At 60.2% G+C, this 9,714-nt stretch overlaps 2 protein-coding genes across 2 annotated transcripts; one reads left to right on the top strand and one right to left on the bottom strand.

Moving 5' to 3' along the window:
• The first annotated feature begins 2,118 nt into the window (after positions 1 to 2,118).
• On the top strand, positions 2,119 to 4,747 carry RFC5 (replication factor C subunit 5). The gene is made up of 11 exons (XM_041488619.1): positions 2,119 to 2,395; positions 2,499 to 2,563; positions 2,673 to 2,809; positions 2,910 to 2,989; positions 3,207 to 3,280; positions 3,401 to 3,560; positions 3,662 to 3,743; positions 3,823 to 3,952; positions 4,122 to 4,199; positions 4,283 to 4,337; positions 4,475 to 4,747. The coding sequence occupies exons 1-11, from the start codon at positions 2,364 to 2,366 to the stop codon at positions 4,569 to 4,571; spliced, it is 990 nt and encodes a 329-aa protein (XP_041344553.1). The 5' UTR covers positions 2,119 to 2,363; the 3' UTR covers positions 4,572 to 4,747.
• A 408-nt stretch (positions 4,748 to 5,155) lies between these two features.
• WSB2 (WD repeat and SOCS box containing 2) lies at positions 5,156 to 9,309 on the bottom strand. The gene is made up of 9 exons (XM_041489039.1): positions 9,190 to 9,309; positions 8,924 to 9,095; positions 7,955 to 8,187; positions 7,650 to 7,781; positions 7,266 to 7,366; positions 6,905 to 7,077; positions 6,467 to 6,580; positions 5,985 to 6,092; positions 5,156 to 5,788 (listed from the first exon to the last, which is right to left on the bottom strand). Exons 1-9 carry the CDS (start codon positions 9,203 to 9,205, stop codon positions 5,626 to 5,628), a joined length of 1,212 nt encoding a protein of 403 aa, XP_041344973.1. The 5' UTR covers positions 9,206 to 9,309; the 3' UTR covers positions 5,156 to 5,625.
• Between the last annotated feature and the right edge of the window lie 405 nt (positions 9,310 to 9,714).

The following is a 9,714-nucleotide window of genomic DNA, read 5'->3' as shown; positions in this document are numbered from 1 at the left end:
TGCTCTTCCAGGCATGACATCCTGCTGGGAAGGGAGAGGGAATGCCCTGGCATGGCCACTCCACCCTGGCAAACCAACACCACTGCACCACACCAGTGGTTTCCCACCTAATTCCCCCAAAACCACCCCAGGAGTGTTCATTGCACCAGCTCGGAGTGAGCTGCTCCACAGGAGCCTTTGGGTATCAGCACTGGAATTTCTTGGTTATTAATAGGGCAAAGAGCTTCTTCAGCTCCACATGGGGAGGGGGGATCCCTGGGATTTCAGCTCTCAAGGAGCACCTCTTTAATCCTCTGTGGAAGAGCAGCTCTGTCCCATCACCTCTGTCCTATCATCCCTGTCACCATCATCTCTGTCCCTTCAACCCTGTCACCATCACCATCACCTCTGTTCCCATCACCTCTGTCCTATCATCCCTGTCACCACCATCCCTGTCACCATCATCTCTGTCCCCACCATCCTGTCCCATCACCTCTGTCATCATCTCTGTCACCATTATCTCTGCCCTGTCATCCCTGTTACATCAACCCTGTCACCACCTCTGTCACCATCACGTCTGCCCCATCATCTGTCTCATCTCCATCAACATCATTCCTGTCACCATCCCCCTGGCCCATCATCCCTGTCCCCATCATCATCCCTGTCCCATCAACACTGTCACCACCTTTGTCACCGCCATGCCTGTCCCATCTTTCCTGTCCCATCATCTCCATCCCATCACCTCTGTCACCACCACCTCTGTCCCATCATCCCTGTCCCACCACCTCTGTCCCCTCATCTCCACCCAGGAGGGAAATCAGAGCCATCCCAGGGGCATGCACCCATCAGTTTAACCCCATTAAACAACACCCCAAAGATTAACCCTGCTCTGGAGCCCAGGATTTATTAATGACAGGGAAAACACCTGGAAAAATCCATGGTGGAGGACAAGAGCCTGCCCCAGGCAAAGGCAGATCCAGGGGGAGGGCAGCATCTCTGGATCCAGGACGTGCAGGAAAATCCCAGCTCCCGGCTGTTCCCAGGTGCCCGGGAAGGACCTGGAGGCTCCGAAGGGAAGGGCCATCTGTCACAGCTGTCACGTGCCCAGAGGGACAGCTGAGGCTGCTGACCTCAGCCTCCAGCTCCTGCTTGCCTGTATGGGGCTGCAGGGAAAAGAAAAGGGGAAAAAAACCCAGGAAAGCAGCTGCCTTCCAGCATATTTTTGGGTTTTTACAGGATCCACCCTGGAGCTCTTGATGTTTTCACTTCCCTTGACAGTAACAGCATTTTTATAGGGATTTTTTTGGGGGATTTTTTTTGTAGAGGTTACTTCACAATGGATTGCTTCCCATCCTCACTCCACCTGCGTTTTCCAAGCCAGTGCCTCTCACTCCTGCCTGCTTTCCTTTCTGGGGTCAGAGCAGCAGCAGAGCATCACTCCAGCAGCCTGGGCTAATTCTGCCCTCTAAGCTCCTTCTGGACAGGAAGGGGTTTTCCAGAGGCACTGGGAAGCAGCAGGGTCAGGGATAAAGGTGTTTTGTTCTGGCAGCCACCTCTAGTTTGCTGCTCCTGTCGCACCAGGAGGATCCCAGATCTCCTCTCCTCAGGTGTCCCTGGACCCAAAGGTGCCCCTCTCATCCCATCGGTGTTCCGAGGGCAGGAGCACTGTGTTTTCCCAAAACCTTGATCCAGCAATTCCTGTTGCCAATTTCCCTAGGACGGCCGGCACCACCCTGCTCTGGTGAACACCAGCACCGTGCTCTTTCCACAGTTGCAGAATCATGGAATGGGTTGGGTTGGAAGGGACCTTAAAGGACACCTCGTTCCACGCCCTGCCATGGGCAGGGACAGCAGGATGAGGGATTCTCCCTCTCCACTAATGTGAGATCCCAGTGGGAACTCTGCATCCAGCCCTGGGGCCCAGCACAGGAAGGACCTGGAGCTGCTGGAGAGAGTCCAGAGGAGGCCATGGAGATGCCCCAAGGGCTGGAGTTGGGCTGGAGCCAGGCTGGGAGAGCTGGGATTGTTCACCTGGAGAGGAGAAGGCTCCAGGGAGAGCTCAGAGCCCCTTGCAGGGCCTGAAGGGGCTCCAGGAGAGCTGGAGAGGGACTGGGGACAAGGGATGGAGGGACAGGACACAGGGAATGGCTTCTCACTGCCAGAGGCAGGGATGGATGGGATATTGGGAATTAGGAATTGTTCCCTGGGAGGGTGGGGAATAGCTGGGATGGCATTCCCAGCGCAGCCCTGGCCGCCCCGGGATCCCCAGAATCGTTGGAAGGTGCCGGGATTTTCCCGGTCCGGCGGGACCCGCCCGTCCCCTCAGGCCGGCCCCGCCCCGGCGCTCTCGCGCGCTTGGCGGCGCTATCGCGAGACTTCCCAACATGGCGCCGGCGGGCAGCGCGAACCTGCCGTGGTACGGCCGGGAGCGGGGGGATACCGGGATAACGGGATACCGGGATAACGCGGCGGGAGCTGCCCCGGGGCTCACTCCCCTCTCCTTTCCTTCCCCGCTGCAGGGTGGAGAAGTACCGTCCGCAGGCCCTGTCCGAGCTGGTGTCTCACCGGGACATCCTCAGCACCGGTAATTAATCCCTCCCCCCGCGGTGACCCCCACGCCGGTCCCGGCTGTCCCCCAGCCCCGGTATCCCGCTGTTATCCCGTTGTTATCCCATTATCCCGTTATCCCGCAGTGCAGCGCTTCATCAGCGAGGACCGGCTCCCCCATCTGCTCCTCTATGGGCCGCCCGGGACGGGGAAGACATCCACCATTCTGGCCTGTGCCCGGCAGCTCTACCGGGAGCGGGAGTTCGGCTCCATGGTCCTGGAGGTGAGCGGGAACAGGGTGGGCTGGGAAGGGATGGGATGGGAAGGGATGGGATGGGATGGGATGGGATGCAGCGATAAAGATTCACACCATTCCCTTCCAGCTCAACGCCTCTGATGACCGGGGCATTGACATCGTGCGAGGCCCCATCCTGAGCTTTGCCAGCACCAGGACCATCTTTAAGTACGTGGTGGGTCTGTGCTTCCCAAAGCTCCCCATCTCCTTGGCACTGTCCTGCCCTGGCACTTGGATTGGGAAGGGGATTTGGGAGGTCTCGGGGTGGGTGGGAACGTGCCCAGGAAGCAGGGATGGTGAGGATGCAAGAAGGGCTTCCCAGGAACCAGCCTAGGAACAAACATCCCAGCTCCCCCTCCTCTAGCACCAAAACCCCTTTTCCTAGGAAAGGCTTCAAGCTGGTCATCCTGGATGAAGCTGATGCCATGACCCAGGATGCTCAGAATGCCCTGAGGAGAGGTGAGGGGCACGGGGAATCCCACACTGTGGGCAGCCATCGGCCTCATCCAGCCCGGCACAGGGTGGGAATCAGGACAAGGCAGCAGCCAAGGATCCTCCTCCCCTCCCTCCTTTTTGCAGTGATCGAGAAGTTCACAGAAAACACCCGCTTCTGCCTCATCTGCAACTACCTCTCCAAGATCATTCCCGCCCTGCAGTCCCGCTGCACCCGCTTCCGCTTCGGTCCTCTGACCCCGGAGCTGATGGTGCCGCGGCTCCAGCACGTCATCCAGGAGGAGGGGTGAGTGGGGATCCCCCCACAGCCCCTCTGCCCCATTCCCTGCCAGGGAGGAGCAGCAGGCTGGATTCCCACGGCTCCACTTGCCCGGTGTTGTTTCCCAGGGTGGACGTGACCGAGGACGGGATGAAGGCTCTGGTGACCCTCTCAAGCGGGGACATGCGCAGGGCCCTCAATATCTTGCAGGTGAGACTGCGGCCATCAGCCCCTGGGCAGCTGAGCTGGAGGGGCTTCTTCATCCTTCCTGTTCCCTCCTCTTCCTCAGAGCACCTCCATGGCCTTTGGGAAGGTGACAGAGGAGAACGTTTACACCTGCACAGGACATCCCCTCAAGTCTGACATCGCAAACATCCTCGACTGGATGCTGAACCAGGATTTTTCCACAGCCTACCGCAGTATCCTCTACCCTGGGGGTTATTCCCAGCTGGGATAAATCCTGCTCCTTCCCAGGGATCTCTGTGGCCTCTGGGGTGGGTGCTGCTCACTGGGATTGCTGCAGAGATGAGGAGTGGGATCTGGCAGGGAAACACCTGGAAGCAAGGCCTTGACTCGCTCTCATCCCAGAAATCATGGAGCTGAAGACGCTGAAGGGCCTGGCTCTGCAGGACATCCTCACTGAAATCCATCTCTTCGTGCACAGAGGTGGGGAAAGGGTCCAGCTCTGGACGATCCTGGAGAGGCCAAACTCTCCTTGCCCTTCACTGAGTGTTTCCTTCTCTCCACAGTCGACTTCCCCCCCTCCATCCGCATCCAGCTGCTGATCAAGCTGGCAGACATCGAGTAAGTGTCACTGCCCCAGTGTGGGGACTCTGGGCTGGCTCCTGGTGGTCACTGGGCACTGCTGGCACACAGCCTGTGGCTTTGGGGGGCACCCACAATGGTGGAAACCCCCAAATCTGCCCTTGGCTCCTCTCCAGGTACCGCCTGGCCGCTGGCACCAGCGAGAAGATCCAGCTGAGCTCCCTCATCGCCGCATTCCAGGTCACCAGGGACCTGGTGGTGGCTGAAGCCTGATCCTGCCAGGTGGATCTGCTGCTGGATTTGGCAAGGACCGTCAGCCCCATGCCTGGAGCTGCTCCCTGCAGCTTCCCAGTTCCTTTTTGGAAGCCTTGAATGCACAGTAAGGGTAAAAAGGTTGTTAAAAGGTAGCATTATTCCCAGTGGGAAAATACAGGTGCCTCCAAAGCCCAGCAGGTCGCACTGGTCTTTGCTTTTCCCTCCTGAAGGGAGGTGGGGGGTTAGGGGTGCACCAGCTTTCTGTGTTCAGCTGTTCCCAAGGGAAAAACAACATCCTGGCAATGTTTGGAGGAGAACTCCCTCCACAAAGTCTGCCAGCACACAAGGGAACGTGCTGTTGCTCCAGCCACCAGCTAAGCTGGAGGATGGGGACAAACAAAACACTTCTGCATGCTCAGCATGTCTGGGAATTTGGCTGATGGAGTGCCACGCTCCAGCACGGAGAGAAAACAACAGAGGAATGGGAGCAGGGGGTGGAGTGAAGCCACCTCTTCCCACAGATGGACACCTCTGCCACCCCTCCCTGGCAGCCAGGGCGGTGTCAGGCACTCCCAGGTCATCTGAGCGAGCCAGCAGGGAAATCATGAGGAATCAATTTTTATTTATTGAGACCTGCTCAGGCTTGTCCCGCTCCTGCCCACGCCAGGAGAGCGGCAGAGCCCGCGCTCCACCGGGATGGAGGGACATTCCCAGATGGGTGTTTTGCGGGGATTTAGCCCCGTATTTGTGCAGGTGACAACAGCTCTGCTCCCACAGCGGCTGTTCCACCATCATCCACACCATTGCACTCAGAAGCAGAAGCACCTGACCCAACCCAGCAGGCAGCAGGGGACAGGGGGACCTGTGTCCCATCCGTGTCCCTTGTGGGGCCACCGCAGCTCTGTGTGGGATTTTGCTGGGTTTTTGTATTATGACACCAAAAAAAGCCCTCCACAGCCCCAAAACCACGGGAGCAGCAACGCTCCTGGCTCACAGCTCGGCGTTCCTGCGGCGCCGCCCGCCTGGGCCGAGCCCCGGGGCTCACCTCCGTGCTTCTGCTCTCCCTGCTGCCTTAAAAAGTCCGGTAAGTGAGGAATTCCTTCAGCTTCCTGGGAATGGGCAGCGCCAGCACCTGGTAGGTTGTGAGGAAGGTGCGCAGGGCTTTGCGGCACAAGTGCTTGAGCGACGAGAGGACCCTCGGGGCTGTCCAGAACTGGACGTGGCCATCCCTGGTCCTGCAATGGGATCCAAACCCTGAGCACAGGGCAGAGGGACACGAATTCCAGCTGTCCCCAAATACTGCCAAGTTTGCCAGGAGCGTGTGTTCCCCAGCCCAGGAAAAAACTATCCCCAGGGAAGCCCAGAATTTGCTGAGCCGCAGGAGGAAGGAGCAGCCCTGTGTTTCTCCACCCTCTTCTCCTGTTTACTCACCCTGTGGCAATGAATCCTCCATGTGGGAAGTACATGCAGCACAGACCATTGGTCATGGGGGCAAAGGCCACTGGAGACCGCAGCTCCAAGGCCCAGATCCTCAGGAGCCTGTGGAGAATGGGAGAGGACACAGTGCAGTGCCTGCTGCCAAAATAAAGCCTCTGGGATCCCCTGAAGACACAGAAACCAGAAGGATTTGCTTCCCAGAGGTGTGTTCCAGGGAGGACTGTCCCCTGCTGAGGAAGTGACACCTGAGGGTGGCACAGCACCCAGGAGGACATGGACCTCAGCTCAGGGTGACAGGGCCCTGACCTTGCTACCCCTTGTCACAGCCAAGCCATGGTGTTCCCACGGGCCTGACCTTTCCCCTTATCCCAGGAATTGGTGGGGACCTGGAGCATTTATTCCCCACCTCCTGAGCTCCTGGTTCATTTTGGTCGCCTCCTGGGCCTCTCTCTGGGTCCCCACAGGGGTTCACTCACCTGTCATCTGCCACCGTGGCCAGGTAGAGCCCCTCGGGGGAGAAGCAGACGGAGCGCAGGGAGCTGCTGTGGATTTCACTGCTGGAGTCCAGCGTGGAGTGCAACGGGACATGGCTGTGGGTGGGGACAACATCCCAGCATCAGCTCTGAGCTGCCACCAGCCCCTTCCCCAGCTGAGGCTGGCAGAGCTGCCAAACTTGGCAAGCCAGACTCCCATCCTGCCTCTGGAAGCAGAAGAGTGGTGATGGCTGTGCCCAGTGAGAAGGGAAAGCCACATCCAGCCCTAAAAACCTCCCTGGCATTGCTCTGTCCTATCCCACAGTGTCCCCATGGTCCATACCACAATGTAGACATGGTGGTTGTGCCCATCCAGCAGGGAAAGCCACATCGAGCCCTAAAAACCTCTCTGGCATTGCTGTGTCCCCTCTCAGGTCATACCGCAGTGTCCTGAGCTGCTCCCCAGTGTACGGGTCCCACATAATGACACAGGCGTCGTAGGAAGCGGTGACAAGGAGCGCAGAGTCTGGGGAGAAGTCACAGGACACCACGCTGCTCTGGTGGCCCTCCAGCCTCCGGATGAGGGTATAGGATCTCATGCTCCACAGCAGTGCCTGCAGGATTTGGGCAGGGGATCAGGCTGGGAGCATCCCAAGGTTTCAACCACATGGGCTCTGCTCCCAACTTCCAGCTCCTGAGGAGCCAGGGCAGCATGGCCTGGCCCTTCTCCAGGGGGGTTTCTGGGGGCACAGAGGGCTGGATTCAGCAGGCACAGGGATGGCTCCCATCCTGCAGGACTCACCGACTTCTCACCAGCAGCGGAGCAGAGCATGCTGCAGTCTGGAGAGATGGAGCAGCAGTAGACCCACTGCACGTGGCCCGACAGCACCTGCACCTGCCGCCCTGGGGACAGCAGAAATGTGTCACCAGCGGGGAACAGGACTCCTTGGCTCTGCTCTTCCTCCCTTTCCGCAGTGGGAATTCACATTGGGCTGAGGATTCCCTGGGTAAATCCCAAGGTAATGCCCTCCTGCATCTCCCAGGTTACACTCTGCTCCCAGTCATGTGGCTGTCCCCTTCTGCCTCAAATACTGTCCCCAAAGGTCCTCTGCCACCACCTTCCCTCCCGAGATGGGTTTCTTCCCCTTCCCTGACCCAGCACAGGTATATCCCTGCACATTCCTACCATCCCTGCTCAGGTCCCACACACGCAAGGTCTTGTCCCGTGAGGCAGACACGAGGATGGGGCTTCCATTGGGAGCGAAGCTCAGGTCCCTGACAACATCCTGGTGTCCCAAGAGGCTGAAGAGGAGGTGCCCTGCAGAGAGGAGTCAGGCTCAGTGCCATCCATCCACGGGGAATGAGGCAGAGTCCCTCGTGCAGCCACGCTTGGGACAGGACAGGTATTGGGGAAGGAGGGAGATGGGATCTCCTTCCACAGGGGAACAAGGGGACAGCCAGCCTGAAGCCACAACAGCAAGGGCTGCTCACCTGTCTGCACCTCCCACACCTTGATCTGCCCATCGTTGAGCCCGGTGGCCAGGACCAGGCAGGGAAGCCCCACGGCACAGGCAGGATCTGTGTCCCCATCCTCAGCTGCTGGCCAGGCACTGAAGGCCAGGCCCCACACAATCTGCCCACACTCCAGAGTCTTCTCCTTGGCTGCCCCACGGCTCCAAGTCTCTGCTTTGCCACCCCGGCTCTTGCGCTCTGAGGTTTTGCAGCTGTTGGAGGGAGGCAGGGATGGGTGGAGTGCTCACCCCAAGACCCCCCGGCCCAGCTCCATGCACCCATCTTCACCCCATACTGGAAAACCCCTGGGATCAATCCAAGCTGGGGAATGGAGAGCAGCACTGGGAGGACTTTGGTGCTGGTGGGTGAGGGCTGAAACACCCTGGGCTGATTCCCCAATGTGGGCAGCAGGAAAGGACAGGGAATTCTGCCCCTCTACCCCACTCAAGTGAGACACCACCTGCAGAGCTGCCCCAGCCCTGGGATTCCCACTATCAGAAGGACGTGGAGCTGATAGAGTGAGACCAGAGGAGGAGAAGATCCAAGGGCTGGAGCCAGGCTGGAGAGCTGGGAATGTTCACCTGGAGAGACGGCTCCAAGGAGACCTCAGACCCACTTCCAGTGCCTAAAGGGGCTCCAGAAGAGCTGGAGAGGGACTGGGGACAAGGGATGGAGGGACAGGACACAGGGAATGGCTTCCCACTGCCAGAGGGCAGGGATGGATGGGATATTGGGCAGGAATTGTTCCCTGGGAGGGTGGGCAGGCCCTGGCACAGGGTGCCCAGAGCAGCTGTGGCTGCCCCTGGATCCCTGGCAGTGCCCAAGGCCAGGCTGGACAGGGCTTGGAGCAGCCTGGGATAGTGGAAGGTGTCCCTGTCATGGCAGGGTGGCACTGGATGGGCTTTAGGGTCCCTTTTAACCCAACCCATTCCATGACTCCGCACTCACAGCTCGGCCTCCCCCAGAGGCCACGGGATCAGCTTGACCACGCAGTGTCCCTGGGACCAGGCGAACCAGGCCCCGTCGGGGGAGAAGGCGACACTCCAGGTCTCGCAGCTGGATTTCCAGTCGTAGCGGTGGGGCCGGCCCGGCTTCAGCTCCGCCAGCAGCACCGGCTCCTCTGCGGCGGGACAGCCCCGTTACCCCCAGGCCCCCCAAAACCCCCGTCACCTCACAGCCCCAGCCGCCCGTGTCCCCGCCCGGCTCCTGCTCACCTCCGCTCGGCTTCATGGTGGCCCCGCCGCCCGCTCGGCCCCGCCGGGCCCGCCCGGCCCAGGGCGGCGGCGGCGGCGGAAGCGGCGGCGCGGGGAGGGGACCTGGAGCCGCCTCCTCCGGCCCCGCCGCCACCGGCACCGCCCCGCGACCGGGATGGGGCGGGAGAGGGCCTGGAACAGACCCCTGAGGGGGAAACGGCGGGAACCGGGGCAGCCACACCCTCAGGGACCCGGCACCGGGACACCTCCGGCAGTGACACCCTCAGGGACCCACACCGGGACACCTCCGACAGTGACACCCTCAGGGACCCACACCGGGACACCTCCGACAGTGACACCCTCAGGGACCCGGCACCGGGACACCTCCAGGCAGTGACACCCTCAGAGACCCACACCGGGACACGTCCCTACAGTGACACCCTGAGAGACCCTGCAACCACACCGGGACACCCCCCGGCAGTGACATAGCCCCGAACCCACACAGGGACACCCCCTGGCAGTGACACCCCCAGAACCCAGCACCTG

Source organism: Pyrgilauda ruficollis, unplaced genomic scaffold, assembly GCF_017590135.1.
Source record: "Pyrgilauda ruficollis isolate IOZ18807 unplaced genomic scaffold, ASM1759013v1 scaffold9, whole genome shotgun sequence".
Taxonomy (NCBI): domain Eukaryota; kingdom Metazoa; phylum Chordata; class Aves; order Passeriformes; family Passeridae; genus Pyrgilauda; species Pyrgilauda ruficollis.
Note: the sequence above shows the minus strand (reverse complement) of the source record. Positions and strands in the feature narration are given on the sequence as shown.